Raw genomic sequence first — 18,242 nt, forward strand, 5'->3', positions numbered from 1 at the left:
ATTTATTTTTACTTCCACATCCATAATATCATACACTTATTTATGATCTTAAACACTATTGTCATCATAAATATGACTATCTCCCAAGAAAAAAAAAAACAAATTAGAATAATGACACTCGTTCCAAACTTTCATTCAACAAATTATACGATAACTAACTTGATTAAAAAACTACTTATTTTAAAGATTAATTGGATTGCGATTAAACTTTAAGGTGTTTATTTACTAAAAAGTTAAACTTTAAAGATCATTCATAATAAATTTAAAATTCACTGTATTTATTTATAAAAGAGATAAACTATAAGAATTAATTTGGCAAAAATTAAAGTTTAGAATGTTTATCATAAAAGAAATAAAGTTTAGGATAACTTCATATATACTCATTTATCTATAAAGATATATTTTTTCCATCTCAAAATATTAATTATTGTCTTAGATTATTTTATATAGATTAAGAAAAAATAATGAATAAATATAAGAGAGTGATAATTTTATAAAATTAATTTTATATTGTCATTAATTTATTTTTAAATTTTGTAGTTTATTATTAATATGTAAGAAATATAAATAAAAAAAATAACTAATGTTATATTAAAAATTTAAAATGTTGGGATAATTTTTTTTCTTCCATTATGATTATAATGACACGGAGAGAGTATATTATTTATTACATGTTCTTGGAATATTTAAAAAAGTCCATAATAGATTATCATATATTTTTTTGACGACCTTTCTTTCTTAGGGCACCTATTAATATTATCTTATTCGGTCTATTTACCTGTTTGTAGACACACACACACTCTGTTTCCCTCCATTCTTGAGAAAGACATTCCGAGCAGTTTTTCGCACTCTCACCAAAACCATTTTTTTTTAATACCAAACAAGATGGCCAAAGAGCAGCAAAAGCAGGATCCCGCGGCAATCACCAACTCCTTCCAAAACCAAAACCAAAACCAAACGCAGGTTTAAACCCTTTTTTTTTTCTTTTCTTTTCACTCTCATTTGCTTATATAAATGAAAAACAAAAAAAGAAACTCGTGTTAATCTAGATCGTGTTTACATAGATGCATTGAGTGTGTGTGTGTGTGTGTGTGTGTGTGTGTGTGATCATCAAATTCACTCGTAGTCCTAACCCATGTTTTGAAATTTACTTGTGGGAGTAGGAATTGCAGGGTAAAGGTGAAGTGGAAAAGGAGGAGGAGGCTGAGGCCCCTTTAGCTCTAAGCGTTACATACAAGGTATTTTTTTCAATTGGGTTCTCTCTGCATTGAAAAAGATTAAAACTTGTTTTGGTGAATGCAGGTTTTGCACATGTTGGGAGACATCACAGCAGGGCCTGCATCTATGTTCGCGCAATGGCTCCAATTAGTTCGTAAACGCACTTCCAACTGTCGCACTTCTGGCTTCCCTCACCGTTCTTCGAGCATGCCTTCTAGGTTCCCTTCTCTTTCTTCTCCATCAATTGCATTTGTACAGTTTTTCATAATTGTCATTGAGCATGAAATGTAATAGGCTGATACCAAGGAGATGTTTGGTTTTGAGAAAAATGGTTTTTTGGTTATATTTCTCCTTTTCATAAATAATTACAAAAATGTCACGTTGATATCACTTTTGTTTACTATGTTCAAAATTTTGAATAGGAAGCAGCCAAATCAATTTGTCATTATTTGTTAAAATGAGAAGTAAAACTAGAAACATGCTTTCTCAAATTAACCGGACTTGAAGTTTTTTTGGAAGGGGAGTGGTAAACGGGGTATGTTGGAGGAGTTTCCTTTTTTTATGAATTTAGTATGCTTTCTGAAGTGGTTGTTAAGGATGATTTAATTTTTGTTCAGCCCGGGAGAATCTATTGAGGACACGAAGAATGATCAGCAAACAGAGATTAGTTTGTGGGAGAGGCTTGGTAAAGCTGAAATGTTGGACATTGAGTCGAGCTCATTTTCTTGGGACAGACTCTCTTCACTTCACCACACTGAGCACACTAGCAGCAATGAACATTCTGAGGATGAAATGAACCGTGTTCTTGAGGTTTGTGTCAACATGCAAATAGCTTCAATGTTCAAGCTCCAAAGAGTTAGATATACAGATGAAAAGCATGTGATTTTTATTTCAGCATGTTAATGATCATTGTTTTTTTTTTAATGTTTATAAAGAAATATAGTTATGTCCAATATATTTTTTGTTAGCTGCTTCCATATAACATCAACACCTGTTCTGATAATTGATTTTTTTTTTGTTGCATCAAGCATTTCCTGTGTGATGGTTTGACTTGAAAAAATCAATGTTATGTTGTAATAATTGTGTTTTATTTTTCTTTTGAAGTACACGAGCGTCTGCATAAATGGTTTATTTTATTTTTCTTTACCTGTGGCTCTGTCTCTTCTCATTTGTCTGTGCATAGGTAACAGTAAATTCTGGAGGGGTAGTCTTCTTTGCCTTTTTCAATGGTCTTGGGAACGACGATGCCTCTTCAAAAGAAGCAGCCGCTGTTATAAAGATATCGTCTTCAAGAATGGCAACACAATCCGAACGTCTTGGTTACGAATTTGCCAAATGGTTGGGAGTCCAAACTCCGCAGGTTAGTTTTTATATTTTTTTATCTAATTGACATTCTGAATTGTGTAGGCTTAGAGTGTCAATCTATATTTCTGCTAAATTCATTCTTTACTTTTATTGGGAATACAAGGCTAGAGTCATCCACAATACAAGTTTAGAGTGGACCCAGATAAAGGAAGCTACAGAAAAAGCAAGGGATGCTGCAAGTTCTACAACCGATGAAGTTGGTGAAATGACATGCACAGAACTTTTGGAAGCACTTGAACTTAGCCGATGTCTCATGTTTATGAGGTATGATTCAAATCTAGTGCCAATAAGGTTTATACCATGGCAGCAGAAGACATCTTGCTTGCCTTGTTCTATTTGTTTCATGGAACAAATCATGATTGGGCTTGATGGGATAATTTCAAATTGTGGCGTGCTATGTTATCATCTTAATTCTTATATCCGAGATAATGCAACAATCCAAGAAATAACATTGCCATATAAATCTCAATAAATAATGGCAGCTTTTGGTAATCAGCAAGATATAACTATTTCTTTTTGTGTCCTTCATATGTGGTGGAGTGAAATATAGCGGAAGTTGGAGTAGTATTTAAACTATGACACTTTTGTTGTCATTTTTAAGTTAAATCAAATCCCATCTTTTTTTTATAAAAAAAATTCAAATCAAATCCATTATCTCTATTTCACAGAAAAGCAATTAACATGGTAATCATCTTCTTGCAGTTATGTGCACGGTTCACCCTTGCTTGAAAGCTCTAGAGCATTTGAATCACAGGAATTTGCAGAACGAACATCAGCAGCCCTTGGCAGGATAATGTTGCTGGACCTTGTCATCAGAAATGAAGATAGGCTCCCTTGCCGGCAGCTTAGATGGCGTGGGAACTCTGCAAATTTATTATTGGCTGAGAAGATTATCTCAAATACAGATACAGCAGGAGAAACTCCTGATTCTGCAATGAACACATATGGACAGCGAGTGAGTAGGACACCTCAAAAAGAAAAAAGGTCAACTTCAATGGATGGTAGATTGAATTCTCATAATTCTGGACTGGTATCACAATGCTCTGGTCTTTCTGACATGAGTTTTAAAAGTCAAATGTCATTAGAATTAATGCTTACTGACTTTATTGTGGCCATTGATTCTGGTGTTCCTCGTCGACCCCCTGCTGGAAAACGTGCAGATGACCAGGTTAATTATCCTAAGTTGGTCGAGTTACTACTCAATAGCTCAGAGTTTTCCTCTAACCTGTTACATGATATAACCGGAGGGAGACTAGGATTCCCTCATCCAGAAGACACAAATACAATCATTGATGTTCATACTACTGATGTAACATCAGTAGTTCATGCGTTCCGTAGTGGTTTTCGTGCTGCTCTTAGGGATCTGCAGGGATTCCACATATTCCTACTCACACTGCATCAAAAACTTGATAATTTGTTAAGATCATTTATGAATACTATAGGCAAAATATCATCAGGGGAGTCTGAAAAAGAGGATGCAGTGGTTCCTGACTCACCTTCACCCACAGTTGTGGGTAGTTGTCCCTCTCCATCTAGTAAGGAAAGGCTTTCTAATGATGTCCATCAAGATTGTAGTGATTCAGAATCTCAGAGAACCGCTCCAAGGACATCATCGTCTTCAGGCAATAGAGATTGTTGCGACTCTGCTTCTTCCATGTCAAGAGAAGGTTGGCATGGAAAACACTCTAAAGGAAGCGTGGAGTCACATCGTGGTCTCCGCTTGACAACTAAGCTCCGTGACTTACATAAATTTGCCAAGGTTGGTCTCTAGGTAGCATAATTCATGGTTTTGGTTCCAATGATGCAGTGAAGTTGTTTTGGTGCATTTCTTTCTTTTTTTATGGATAGATCATAAATAATCAGCAATTGTCATATTGGTTGTTGTGTGAAGTAAAGATAATTTTATTGCAATTCTATCTGCACAAAATCAATTAGAGTAAATTACACTAACTATCCCTGATGTTTTGTGAAATTACACAAACACTTCCTTTTTTCTACTCATACACTAACCCCCTTAATTTTTGAAAAATATACTCTGATATTCCTTTATACATTACACTAACTCCCCTTAATTGTGTGAAAAATATTATACCAGACTCCCCTAAAGGAAGGTTATTGTAAAGGTTAAAAAAGCAGGGGGTGTTTGTGTAAATTCACAAAACCTTCAGGGGTGGTTAGTGTAAATTCACAAAACATAGGACAGTATTTAAGATTCTGACAAGGATGTACTCTTGTCGCTTTTGAGAATGTGAGCATGAATTTTGGTGAATCAGTTTCAGTTATTTTGGAGAAACAGGTTACTCTGACCTTTTGCTCTTGTTGTTATCTTCTAATTGATGTAATTACAGTGTGACATAGATGATGTCATAAATTACCAGTACATTGAAAACGTGGGTTTCCTCGAAATATAATGTCTTCTAGTTTTCTTATGTCCTGCATGTGCAAATGTCATACACAATCATGTATCTCAAGTGATTGACAAAAAAGGTGATAGAAGTGTTGTAACTACCCTGTCTTTGCCAAGTAAAACTGCATTTTACCACACATTCCCTTTTTATCTCCTGTCCTATACTTTATCATGATTTTCAGGTTGACTCAGAATCCAATAAAGAATTGGAACAGTGGAATGAAATGCTTAAAAATGATGCTGTCAAGTTATGTTTGGAGCACAATTTTAACACAGGATTTTTCGAGGGTAGTGATAACAACACTGTTGTTGATGCATACGAACTGAAGGTATGCCAATTTAAATTAGTATGCAGAAATAATATGTTGGACTCATTATGGAGGATACATGAATAAAGAATTTACTCCATTGACCTTCAGGTCAGACTTGAGCATATCCTTGAGAGGATTGCCTTGATATCTGAGGCTGCAAATACAGAGAGACCATCTGCGGTTACAAATAGTCTGTTCATTGGTGGAGCACTGGCTGCAAGATCTACATACACACTGCAACGCTTGGGAATCACGCATATTTTATGTTTGTGTACAAATGAAATTGGCCAATCAGATTCTCAATTTCCTGATCTATTCACGTACAAAAATTTCTCTGTAAGTTGTACTCTCATGTCTACTTTTTACCCCATTATTAGAGGTTAAGTTTGTGTCAGAATCAATTGACTTAATGCTTAATGTCCGACTGTGCATTTTTATTAATCATACATGCATTTTTGGGCAGGATTAATCCAGTTTTTGTGTTGGATTGGAGCTTTAAGCTTCTATTTGCTTCTTGCTTTAATTACTTCATGAGTTTCCAAATACAATTTGATGTTCCATTCATTCAAAAAGTCCAAGTTTAAGATGCATGCTCACGAATATTTTTCATCTCCAACACAACCCTTACATGAGATATCTTTAGGCTTCAAGTGTAGACAAGGCTCTAGTTTTTATCTTAGTTTGTGCTAAAATTTAATGTTCTTTTGGTCTTTAAGTGGGAATCCTTACGAAATATGAGATAAACCCTTGGGCCAAGGGTGCAAGTTACATAAACCCTCCTCAAATGCTTGAGCTGTTAGGTGCTACTGCCTGCCCATGGGACCACGGGTGGTCTTATCTTTAGTCCAGTATATATGGTTCATTTTCTCTTTTAATCATGATATAATTTATGCTTGTAATTGTGATTATTTATAATGTTTTTTTTTCTGATAATTAAGTTATCGTGTTACATAAGACAAATATTGTATAATTGTTCGGTTTTCCGTTATTTTTTCCATTCCTGCATAAATAACCCAATATTGGTCAATTGCATTTTTAAAATAAGGTTCTGTTCAAGAATAATTGTTAACATTGGTTCTCTTCAATCTCCCATTTGAACAGGTATGTGACGATGAAGATTCTAACATCAGCAGCATATTTGAAGAGGCCTGTGATTTTATAGATTATGTTGAACAAGCTGGTCACAGTGTTTTAGTTCATTGCTTCGAGGGGAAAAGCAGAAGTGCTACTTTGGTCCTTGCTTACCTGATGCTTAGAAAGTAAGTAAAAATATAAATAATCATATGTGATTATTGAAACTGAGGTTGCTATGGAGCTGACCCTCCATAACCAATCAACATGATAATTGTAATTAAATAATCAAACCTTAATAGCAAATATTATTACGGTTTTTCAGTTAGTAAACTATTTTTTTTCATGATTATAGATTATCTACATGGTTAGGTGCAATGAAGTATTATTATTCAGCATGTGGAACAATTGCAACTCTAAGTTTGTGTTCCTTGATAGTTAAAGAGTATCACTGCTTCTAACACTTGGGACAGTTTAGGAACTAAAAGCTTTTGTCTGTAGGAAATTCACTTTGTTAGAAGCATGGAATGCTCTAAAACGAGTTCATCGCCGATCTCAGCCTAACGATGGTTTTGCAAAGATCTTACTTGATCTGGACCAGAAACTGCACGGGAAGGTTTCAATGGAATGGCAGCAACGGAAACCAATGATGAAAAATTGCCCCATCTGTGGCAAGAATACTGGACTAAGCAGTAGCTCGCTTAAACTACATCTTCAGAAATCACACAAAAAGCTGTCATCAGGGAGCGTAGATAGTGCCATGACAATCGAGATCCAGAAGGCATTAACAACTTTGAAGATTAGCCATGGTGGGAGTGTCAGTCCCAAACCAAGGAAGTCTCATTCAACGATAGAAGCATAGATTTCTCTTGCAAATATTAAGGAACATTCCTTCAATATTTTATTTTTCATGTTATAGATTGAGTGGGAGTAAAATAGTTGTTTGGAAGTGGGATTGATTGATTGCTTAGTTTAGTTAGTGATTTCATTTAGATGGATATTAGGATTCCATTTCTTGATGTATAAATGGAAAACACTTTATTAAGAAAGGTAAAACTTGCTTTGTTGATCTCTTCCTCATTAGTTTTGAATCATTGAATTGAAGGGGAAAAATTCATTACATATATTACAATTTTTTTTTTTTACAGGATAGACAAGATTTCCCCTGTTACAGGTTTATGTTAGAATCCATTAATTATAAGGATTAGATATGATTTGAATTTAAATTCCTATATATTTTCTCCTTTTTTTATTTTGTGATTCTGTTTTGATATTTTGTTCTCAATAATCATGGAAAGATGATAGAGAGGATTATGTATTTATTCGCTGTTTCATATCAATGAAAATTACCAAATTTCATTTTCTTTACATGGCATCAGAGTCAGGTTGAGGGAATAAGGAAAAACCGTCCCTCATTGGGGACCGATTATCCCTGGTGAGCCCTTTTGCTCGCTGCCTTTCTTCTATCATTCTTTTTCCAGTTTTTGGTATACCATTCAACTCGTTGCCCTTCCTCCAACGAACTGTTTCTGTTTTCCAACAACTTTTCTGGCGAGTGTTCTTATCCGGGGAATCATATTTCGTTGTGCAGAAGCTGTCATTGCTAGTACCATCAAACTCGTCTCTTCATCGTCGATCAAGCCCACTTTTCTCCCGCGCCATCAGAGCTACCACGTGCAACCACCTTCTTTGGCCATCTTTGTTAATCTTTTCACATTTTGTCAAATCTGCTCCTCTCCGGTGCAATCTAAGTGCACCCACTACCACCATGGTGCTTGTTTTCCTCCGATTTTGTTTCTGTTGTTCTTTTTTCTCTATTCCCCTGTTGAGTCTCCACCATTGGTTCTGAAGCTTCCGCCTCTTGGTTTTAAGAAAGTCGGAACTTGCTTTGAACCTTCTAAGACTGATGTGTTTTCTAGCTCTATCTTTTTCAAGCAATATTCCCCAACTTCGTCAACATCCCTGAGTTGTCCTTCAAATGTTTATTTGTGAAACTCCATTTTTGTTGTTTTTTTGTTTATTAGTGGGAATAAATTTTCTTGTAACAAGTTGATTGCTTAGTAAACTTCAGCTTGAGGGGGAGTGTTGAAAATTAGAATTAATATTCTGATTTTAGTATTAATTACAATTTATAGGAATATTATCTTTGATTTAGTGGAAACAAAAAATCCTCTATTTATGTATAATTAATGTAATTATTATGATACCATTTTCTTAATATGGTATCAGAGCCAACTCCAATTATCTCTCTTCTTTAGGAATTGGATATTAGCTTCTGACTATGAAAATGAAGGATGAGTCAAATAAATCAGATTCTACTCCACATATGCAGGATCTGTCTTCAATCCTTACACCTGAATATCTTGATGGTACAAATTATAATGAATGGGCCCTAAATGCAAAGAACAAGATCAGAGGTCATAGGCATTGGGGTTACACTCAATCCTTTGAGGTTGATTACCAAGAAACCTTTGCACCAGTTGCAAGGGGTTACACTCAATCTTTTGGGGTTGATTTGGGATTGATTACCAAGAAACATTTGCACCAATTGCAAGGGATTACACTCAATCCTTTGGGGTTGATTACCAAGAAACCTTTGCACCAGTTGCAAAGCTCAATACGGTGAGGGTGTTATTATCATTAGCAGCAAATCAAGATTGGTCACTTCTTCAATTCGATGTAAAAATGATTTTTCACATGGAGATTTAATGGAAGAAGTTTATATGGATCCTCCTCCCGGTATACCAAAGTACTCAAATATTTCTTTGGTGTGTAAGTTTAAAAAGACCCTTAGTAATTTTCTTGACAAGTTGAGAGTATGTGACATCCATATACCAACTTGAGAGGGGGTGTTAGAATCGATTAATTGTAGGGATTAGATATGATTTGAATTTAAATTGTAATTGATCTAAATTCCTATATATTTCCTCCTTTTTTTATTTTGTGATTCTGTTTTGATATTTTATCCTCAATAATCATGAAAAGATGGTAGAGAGGATTATGTATTTATTCACTATTTCATATCAATGAAAATTATCAGATTTCATTTTCTTAACAGTTTAGTTAGAACTTTGCCTTTTCTACCAAGGGTTAGGTTATCCACCCCCCCCCCCCCCCCCTTCCTTTTCTTGTATGGTCTTTTCTTCTCTCTTTCGATTAATGCATTCGTTCTGTACAGGACTTCGTTGGTGGTTGTTGTGATGCCAACCTGATTGGGATCACAACCGTTAGTTTCTGTCACGATTTCTTATCTAAAAAATAATCAATAATGCTATGTAGTATAAAATTCTAGAATGTAAAACACACGAAAGATGACATGTAGTTATTTTATAAAATATTTAAAGAAAAAAAATTGAAACACATAACTCTTTTGTAATTAAATCCTGCTTATCCTGAAAGGTATCCCACCAAAACAAACCTGATAATAATTACTCCCAGCAAAATGGTAAATTTTCTCGTTAGGCGTTGTGTTGCATATTGCCTTTTCAAAGCTTTCTAATCTTTCTTTCACAAATTTGAGATCTAAGTCTAACTTTGCTTCTTAATTGGTTAAAATTTGACAGCATAAATAGGTTGAGAAGGCAGAGATCTAAATCTAACTTTGTCTAACTGCTTCTCAACCGTATGAACGCATCGATTGGAATTCTAATTGTTGAAGGGGAAAGCACAATAGGCAAATAATCGCATGAAGGGGCTTACGGGTTGCTATTGCTTAGGGGTTTACGGTAGTGCTATTGCTTACTGTGTTTCGATATTAACCAACGAAGATTGCGAGACCTGAAGAAGATTGCCTTCCACATCAGACAAATCATGTCATTCGTGTATTTAGTACGAATTTCCATTCATACTAAATAACATTTTCCATATTATAATTGAAGGATTTCAAATTGATATTGTTTTTTGTTTATTTTTGGTCCAAGAGGTTAGGACGTAGGAGATAGCGAAAAAGGGACTAGGGAAGTTACTTAAGGATTGTGCTGGCTTAAGGCATGTTTGGGGTACCGTTGAGGCCCCTCGAAACTCAGTTTGCCCACAACAGCCTTAGTATATCTTTTCCGTTTAGACGCATTGGAATTCATGCGGCCAAGGTTTTATCGGGAAACAAACATGCACAAAATCTTGCATCTTGGTCTTGGCCTTCATTTGTTAGTTATATTTTTTAAGCTCTAGTATTGCATTACCCGTCCTTGGAACGTTTACAGATATAATACATGAATCACATTGGTTCACTCCGCATCCACACTACATTTTAAACTTGTGTATAGGATGATTTGGGCGAGTGTCGTTTCAAATTGATCTAATACCCTAAACCTGTCATTATTATGCAAGAATCCTGTCATTACATGTTGCAATCTCAAGCAATGAACGCGCCACAAGGAACATTTACAGTAATGCTAGGATATTACATCGTAGTCAAACTAGTGGAAACATAAAAGCACCCCAGCTTCCGACAGAATAGTTCATTGATGCCAAAGTTATACCAAATACGGCACTATTTTCACCTTCCCCACAGATCATTTTTCAGTTTTTCCTTATCCCCCCCCCCCCCCCCCTTTTTCTGAATTGATTTGCTTGACTATAGGCAAACATGATGAGGCCTACCAGTATCCAATTGAAAATTTTAGGTACATTGACAAGTAAAGCATACTATGACTATGGTTTAAACAAATTAAGTACATAGTATTGGCCAATTAACCGCACCTTATACAGGAAGTGCCTCTGGCAAGGACTCGGGGGCTCCGCTGCTACCATTGAGCACAATCACATTACCGTCAGAATCAACATCCACTATAACAGAGTCACCCTCTTTGATCTCTCTGGCAAGCATCTTCTCAGCCATGCTGTCCTCCAAAAGTCGCATTATGGCTCTTCTTAGAGGTCTAGCTCCATAACTAGGGTTATAACCTTCCTCCACCACTCTGTCCCTAAATCTTTCTGTCACTTGAAGTTCAATATCTTTCACCTTCAGTCTTTCAAACACCTCTTTGAGCATTATGTCAGCAATCTCCTTCACCTCCAGTTTTGTGAGCTGCCTGAAGACGATCATTTCATCCAACCTATTCAAAAATTCTGGCCTGAAGTATTGTTTTAGCTCCTCGGTTACCAGGCTCTTGATTCTGTTATAACTGCTATCCTTCTCATCATAATCCAGATCAAATCCAATTTTGCGGCCTCCTTTCTCAATCACACTGCTTCCAACATTTGATGTCATTATAAGAAGTGTGTTCTTGAAATCCACCGTTCTGCCCTTACTGTCTGTTAGTCTTCCATCTTCCAGGATCTGAAGCATCATGTTGAACACATCAGGATGGGCTTTCTCAATCTCATCAAATAGTACAACAGTGTAAGGACGACGCCGAACTGCCTCGGTCAATTGACCACCTTCAGTGTAACCAACATATCCAGGAGGTGAACCAATAAGTTTGGAGACAGTGTGCCTTTCCATGAATTCACTCATGTCAAGCCGGATCATAGCTTCTTCGGAGCCGAAGTAGTATGCAGCCAATGCTTTGGCCAACTCAGACTTCCCCACACCAGTTGGACCAGAAAAGATGAAGCTGGCAATAGGACGATTAGGGTTCTTTAATCCAACCCGAGCTCGACGGATAGCCCGACTAATGGCTTTAACTGCTTCATCCTGACCAATGACCCGCTTATGTAAAGTCTCTTCCATCTTGAGGAGGCGATCTGATTCATCTGTTGAGACTTTCTCAACAGGAATACCAGTCCAAGATGAGACAATATGCTGTATGTCAGCTTCAGTCACAACAGGACTTGCATCCCCTGCCTCACTCTCTGCCTTGCTCATCTCCTTACCTTTCTCTACAAGTGTTGAGATCTGTGCCTTAAGATCCATCTCTCTATCTCGTAGCTCTCCAGCCTATTCAGAAAATCACATACATCAACCTACAAACTATTGGCAAAAAAATTGTACAGTTGACAAAGGAAACAACCATTAGACTGTTCTTTTCTTTTTTGGGGAGTAGGGGGGCTTATACTACTACAACATTTTTTAAAACCAACAAGCTTACTAGCATCAGAAGCCAATTTATAATTATAATTGATAAAAAGCTGATCATTCTCTTAGGGTTTGCTCATGTTTCAGTAAAACTCTACATGTTAAGTTTTCAGTTAGAGACATTACCTTTTCAAAATCTTGGTTGCGAACAGCTTCTTCTTTCTCCTTAATAATCTGCCTGACCTCCTTGTCAAGTTCTCTTGCTTCTTCAGGTAACTGGAAGTACATAAAGTTACAGCCCAAATTAGCTCAATTATAGAAGCTAGAACTGCTAGTTGAAGGGTAGACAAATGATATACCTGTGCATGTTGAAGCCGGACTCGTGAACCAGCTTCATCAATCAAATCTATAGCTTTGTCGGGCAAAAATCGATCACTGCAGGGGCAACATTATCATATAAGGGGAAATATTTGGTTAAGATATACAGGTAGTATTAAAAAGGATAGCATGAGCATTTTAATTAACCTAGATATCAATCGAACGGCTATAATATATTCCAACACAAATAACTAATGTAAAACAATTCAAAGTGGGCTGCTGCTGATGCAAAATTCCAGAAGTCTAACAAACACATCAGCTTAATTCAGTGGAAAACTTCCAATTTAAACATGCAATGTTGAAAATAAATTAAAATGTCTATAGCAGTACAAAGACATTTAATGTTAGAGAAGGAGCAGAGAAATGAATAATGACAAACCTGATATACTGGTACGACAGCTGTGCAGCAGCTACAAGAGCCTCATCAGTATAGCGGAGCTTGTGGTGAATTTCATATCGCTCTCTAAGTCCCTTCAGTATTTGTATGGTTTCATCTACAGTTGGCTCTGGCACTTTAACGGGCTGGAATCGTCTCTCCAAAGCAGGATCTTTTTCAATGTGCTTCCTATACTCGTCTAATGTTGTGGCTCCAATACACTACAAAAATATTTAAACACATGAGTACAATGCCAGCAGTAGCAATTGAATTAAAAATATAGTTTAATAATCTACATTCTACAAGATGTTCATTAAAGTGAGTTCAGTATAGGCATAAAAACCTTTAATTAGCTTTACAACAACAATTATGTAATATATTATCGACCCACAGATTGAAACTGTCGGAAATGCCAAACTTGAATTTTCAGATTAAAAATTGCAATACTAGTTTTGAACCTTCAGCATATTATTTAATTCTGACTACAAGCCAGCAATAACTCCTGACTATATGTTAGAACTGAGATTTGCTAGCTAACCCATAGCATACCTATTAAATATCTCCCAACAGCTTTAACTGTTTATGAACATTGAATGACCAGACTCATTCTTTCTCCCTCTTTACATATTATATTGACTTCAAGGTCAGAATCAGCAAGCAGAAAACCCATTTTGAACATGTCAGGGGAGAGTACTACCTGTAGTTCACCTCTTGCAAGAGCTGGCTTTAGTATGTTAGCAGCATCAATAGCCCCTTCCGCTGCTCCTGCTCCAATCAAAGTGTGCACTTCATCGATAAAAAGTATTATCTCATCACTTTGTTTGATTTCTTCCATCAGTTTCTTCAACCTCTCCTCAAACTCACCACGATATTTAGTTCCGGCAACAAGCAGACCCATGTCAAGGGTTATGACCTAATCCAATCAGAACAAAGTACACTATTAATATGTTGGATATCAAACCATTCATATGCCTTCACCCAACAGTTTATGGTAAAATTGGGGGCTTCCTTAGTCAAATAATTAGGACTTTGGGCCTTGCTGGCCTCATTATTTTATATTAAAAATAAATTTTCAGGCTATGGTGAAAATTTGCCAGTGCATTGCCCACCCTTCAAGCCTTTGCATGGGGAGAGGGAGGGGGGCTTCGATAATCCTGAACAATGGCTAAAAGACAAGTGATTACCAACTTATGTGCCATTACCTTAAACATGTCCAAAACAGACTATTGTATGCCAAATATAATTGAGCAAAGAACAGATTCACATTATTCAAGAGTTAGGACTTGTCAAATCATACTGAACACCCACATAACCAATAATTTTAAATAACACCTGTTGTAACCTGAAATGCCAGCATGAAATTAATATCATACAACCATCTATGATTGAAAATGAGACAGCATGCCCTAGATACTGGTTTGACCATCTTGTTGCCATAAAAAATCATTGTTGTCAACATGTAATAAAAGTCCACAAATATATATAAAAAAAAATGAGACTGTTTTAGAATGACTTTACACAAATCCAGCAAGTTGAACATGTAAATAGCAGCCAAAAGGAGACCATGAAACCCCAAAACTTAACACCAATTTTAAGAACAGAGGTAAAATGATTTCTACAAACCTTTTTTCCCTCTATGGTTTCAGGTACATCACCATTAGCAATCCGCTGAGCAAGACCTTCAGCAATTGCTGTCTTCCCAACACCAGGTTCTCCAATAAGACAAGGATTATTTTTGGTCCGACGACCTAAAATTTGAGTCACGCGTTCAATTTGCGGCTGCCTTCCCACAACAGGATCCAATTTTCCCTGGGGAGCAGGCAAGAAATTAAGCTTTTATGCACAATAAAGCATAATCTACCATCTTCATGAAGAAAACTGTGACCTTTCATTACCTCTTCTGCTAGCTTGGTCAAATTGGTACCATACTCCTCCAAAGTTGGCATCTTATTACCACTACTTCCTGAGCCAACAGTAGCAGTAACACTGTCAGCACTCTCACCCACCATGCGAATAACCTGTACCCGTGCAGTAAAAAATGTAAGTAACATCAAATTTCAGATTAAAAGAGAATGTCTCCATGTAAACAGAAGTTTGTGGTAAAAAGGTAAATGAAGGCATAATACTAGCCTGTGTGCGAATATTAGTAGGATCAGCACCCAGATTTTCCAGAACACGTGCTGCTACACCCTCGCCCTCTCGAAGAAGACCCAGAAGCAGGTGCTCAGATCCAATATAATTGTGACCTGATAATATCAAGGGTTAAAGCTCAGGGTTCCAGCAAGTTCAAATATTACAACTTAATATAACTTTTTATCCCAAAAAAAAAAGAAGCATTAAGCCACCAAAAAAAAAACATTGCCTCCAACTCAATTTCAAATGCTGAAATGCATTTAAAGCAAGAGAGTACCATTTAATGGTGGCACACACGCTGCATGAACAGGTTTGGTGCAATTGACTAGATAGATGTACTAGAAGTATTAAGCAAAAAATTATGACAAGATAGGAGGAGAAGTGTTTTGCATCATTATGGGTCATGATTTTTTCTCCCTTTTCTGTAACTTGCAGTGTGATAATAATAGGGTAGGTTATTCAATCCTCCACTCCATCCTTTGTTCTTCCTCTTCTATAAGTAGTCAAAACATAAGATGACTCCATGAGTAAAATAGATATACATAACAGACCCAATATAGCCACATCACTTCTACCTTATTTCGAGTAACAATTACACCAGAGAAACATTGAGAAAACTAATAAGAATAGGCAGATGGATAAAAAGGAGGAAAATCCTCTGTTGAAGATACTAATGCTTTTTGCCATGTATAAATTAGGTAATATGAAAAGAATGGAAGAAGGTGAAAAAGATGTTTACCAAGTTGGCGAGCTTCCTCCAGTGAAAGTTCTAAAACACGCTTTGCCCGGGGAGTAAACGGAATTTCAACAGCCACAAATCCACTACCCCTTCCAATTATTTTTTCTACTTCCACTCGTGCATCTTTGAGGTTGATCCCCATTGACTTTAGCACCTTAGCAGCAATACCAGTTCCTTCGCCGATAAGACCCAATAGAATTTGCTCTGTTCCAACAAAATTGTGACCAAGACGTCTTGCTTCCTCCTGGGCTAGCATAATTACTTTGATTGCTTTCTCAGTGAAACGCTCAAACATGGCTTTGGGCACGCATCTGGTAGCTCTTGCTCGCCGTGAAGAAGTTGCAATGGATACCTTAGAATGAAAATCTATTCCAGGTCTCAACATAGTATCCAAAGGATTGAAAGTACGAAGCCCTGAGAAACCTGACATTCTTAATCCATTTGTTCGTAAAGCACTCATCATTTTGGTCGATCTTTTTAATTTTCCTGATTCCTTTTGCTGACCATGCCTATGCTCAGCCAATAGACCAGGGACATTAATAGACTGAGCCAAAACCCTAGCCATGATTCCTGAATAGCCGGCTGCATGTTTTGATGAAACATATTAGCCAATAAGTAACACACCAGAAGCAACAGAATGCAATCAGATAGGCATGCAAACAAGTTTTATGCTTACAGAATCAGAACATCAATATTTAGGACAAAATTTCATAATGTGTGCTGGACATAAAAGATAGCATTTCAGAACATACATGAATGAACAACAAAGACATATATGACAAGGATCAATATCCTAAAATACAGAAATCCCAAAGTTCACAGGAACAATATATTGGCTAAATAGTTTAACAAACAAATGCCAAGAATCAAACTAATTTCAAAATGAATCCAAACTTATAGGAATGAAGTTCAAATAAACATGGTACAGTGCCAATATTAAGATAGATATATCTAAGAGGAATCAAGGGTTACTTCAAATGATCTCTTGAGACATTTTTTCAAGTTCATTATAACAAAAGACAAAAATATCCTGGGCAAGAGTTGAGTGCCATGCAATGACACTTCAAAGATTAAAAAAAAAAAAAAATCCTCATTCTGCTTCCTAACTTGTCAACCTTCCATTTCCTCTCTTTTAAGTAAAACCTAACCGACAAGAAGGGAAACCATGGCTGATACCCACTTTAATAACCTGAAAAAGATAACAAGCCTGAGGAGTGGAATGCAGTACTAACAGATCAACACCAGCAGCAAAGGACTCACCACAACAAAATCATAACAACATATAGTTTGAGCTCGGAAAAGTGAATGATTAAAATCGACAAACAAAAAAATGGAAAGAAAAGAGTAGCGGATGACAAAACAATTAACAAGAACAAACCAACAGTTATGCTGAGAAAACCAAAAAGCTCAATAAATGAATCGACAAGCTGAATAAACTGCAGTTGCACGTGCAAGAACAATTGAACAAACACATGGTGGTCTAAACAGTACCTACCAAAAGGATAATTCTAAAACCTAATTGAAGCAGCTTTCGAACCAACAAACTTAACAGTAACACACAACAGTGGATGCAAATTACAAAAAAAGGAGCTCACCGGAAGTAGTGCACAAATAAACCGATAACAATATCGAACCCAGAAATATAAAAGGGGAAAGAAAGAAAGAAAGATAAAAAAGACGAATTAAGTATTAAAGAAAAGAAGAAAGAGAGAGAGACCTAAAGTAGCTGAAAAGAGAAAAGAGAGAGATGAATGAATTATATAGTGAGCGAAGAAGAGAAGAGGAAGGAATAAAATTGTGGTGAGGAATAGGCGCTAACCTTCCCCTGCCCTCCTTTCCAAGATATCTCTATCTCTAATCGATAACTCAATCTTAAAATATCTACCGTAACATTTCGTGCACCCTCTCCCACCCGATCATTTCTCCTTGCTTCTTTCATCTGATCTCATGCGTCCATTGTTTCCAGGTTGTGTCTTCAAACGTGACACGTGGGCGCCTGCTACAGGACCCCACCCCCAAACCCTTGATTTTTTTCACTCGCCCTCATGACTATTTTGTCCCGCCGCCTTAATAAAACGCCAATTCATGAATCAAACGCGCTTAAATGCCGTTCATAAAATTAATTTTGAAATAACATGATGATTTATGTGTGAATGTTTTATTATAAAATTAAGTTATGAATAAAATTTATTAAAAATTTTGATCCAATATATAAACAATTCAAAATTATTAATTAATTTTAAATTTTACTCCAATCTAAAATCAAATCTATAAAAATATATCTA

General features: G+C 36.3%; 2 protein-coding genes across 3 annotated transcripts; one reads left to right on the forward strand and one right to left on the reverse strand.

The window, feature by feature from the left end:
* The first annotated feature begins 773 nt into the window (after positions 1–773).
* On the forward strand, positions 774–7,499 carry LOC114409980 (dual specificity protein phosphatase PHS1-like). Its single transcript, XM_028373688.1, has 11 exons — positions 774–963; positions 1,164–1,238; positions 1,303–1,436; positions 1,836–2,028; positions 2,402–2,578; positions 2,687–2,847; positions 3,286–4,342; positions 5,173–5,319; positions 5,410–5,637; positions 6,403–6,560; positions 6,874–7,499. The coding sequence occupies exons 1-11, from the start codon at positions 886–888 to the stop codon at positions 7,232–7,234; spliced, it is 2,769 nt and encodes a 922-aa protein (XP_028229489.1). The 5' UTR covers positions 774–885; the 3' UTR covers positions 7,235–7,499.
* Positions 7,500–10,664: 3,165 nt separating this feature from the next.
* Positions 10,665–17,775, reverse strand: LOC114409981 (chaperone protein ClpC, chloroplastic-like). 2 transcript variants are annotated; one of them, XM_028373690.1, is made up of 10 exons: positions 17,675–17,775; positions 15,958–16,539; positions 15,216–15,331; positions 14,981–15,103; positions 14,709–14,894; positions 13,783–13,998; positions 13,089–13,306; positions 12,691–12,766; positions 12,518–12,607; positions 10,665–12,253 (listed from the first exon to the last, which is right to left on the reverse strand). In XM_028373690.1, exons 2-10 carry the CDS (start codon positions 16,520–16,522, stop codon positions 11,075–11,077), a joined length of 2,769 nt encoding a protein of 922 aa, XP_028229491.1. In that variant the 5' UTR covers positions 16,523–16,539; positions 17,675–17,775; the 3' UTR covers positions 10,665–11,074. The 2 variants fall into 2 exon arrangements, with proteins under 2 accessions (XP_028229491.1, XP_028229490.1); XM_028373689.1 differs by having other exon boundaries at positions 17,553–17,708.
* Between the last annotated feature and the right edge of the window lie 467 nt (positions 17,776–18,242).

Source organism: Glycine soja, chromosome 4, assembly GCF_004193775.1.
Source record: "Glycine soja cultivar W05 chromosome 4, ASM419377v2, whole genome shotgun sequence".
Classification (NCBI taxonomy): Eukaryota; Viridiplantae; Streptophyta; class Magnoliopsida; order Fabales; family Fabaceae; genus Glycine; species Glycine soja.

Excerpts from the sequence above, each read along its gene's own strand:
- LOC114409980 (XM_028373688.1), top strand. The coding sequence starts at position 886 with ATGGCCAAAGAGCAGCAAAAGCAGGATCCCGCGGCAATCACCAACTCC. Across the intron at positions 1,239-1,302 it reads CTCTAAGCGTTACATACAAG|GTTTTGCACATGTTGGGAGA; the intron begins GTATTTTTTTCA and ends TGGTGAATGCAG. Across the intron at positions 2,579-2,686 it reads TGGGAGTCCAAACTCCGCAG|GCTAGAGTCATCCACAATAC; the intron begins GTTAGTTTTTAT and ends TGGGAATACAAG.
- LOC114409981 (XM_028373690.1), bottom strand. The coding sequence starts at position 16,522 with ATGGCTAGGGTTTTGGCTCAGTCTATTAATGTCCCTGGTCTATTGGCT. Across the intron at positions 15,104-15,215 it reads CTACTAATATTCGCACACAG|GTTATTCGCATGGTGGGTGA; the intron begins GCTAGTATTATG and ends GCACGGGTACAG. Across the intron at positions 14,895-14,980 it reads TGACCAAGCTAGCAGAAGAG|GGAAAATTGGATCCTGTTGT; the intron begins GTAATGAAAGGT and ends CCTGCTCCCCAG.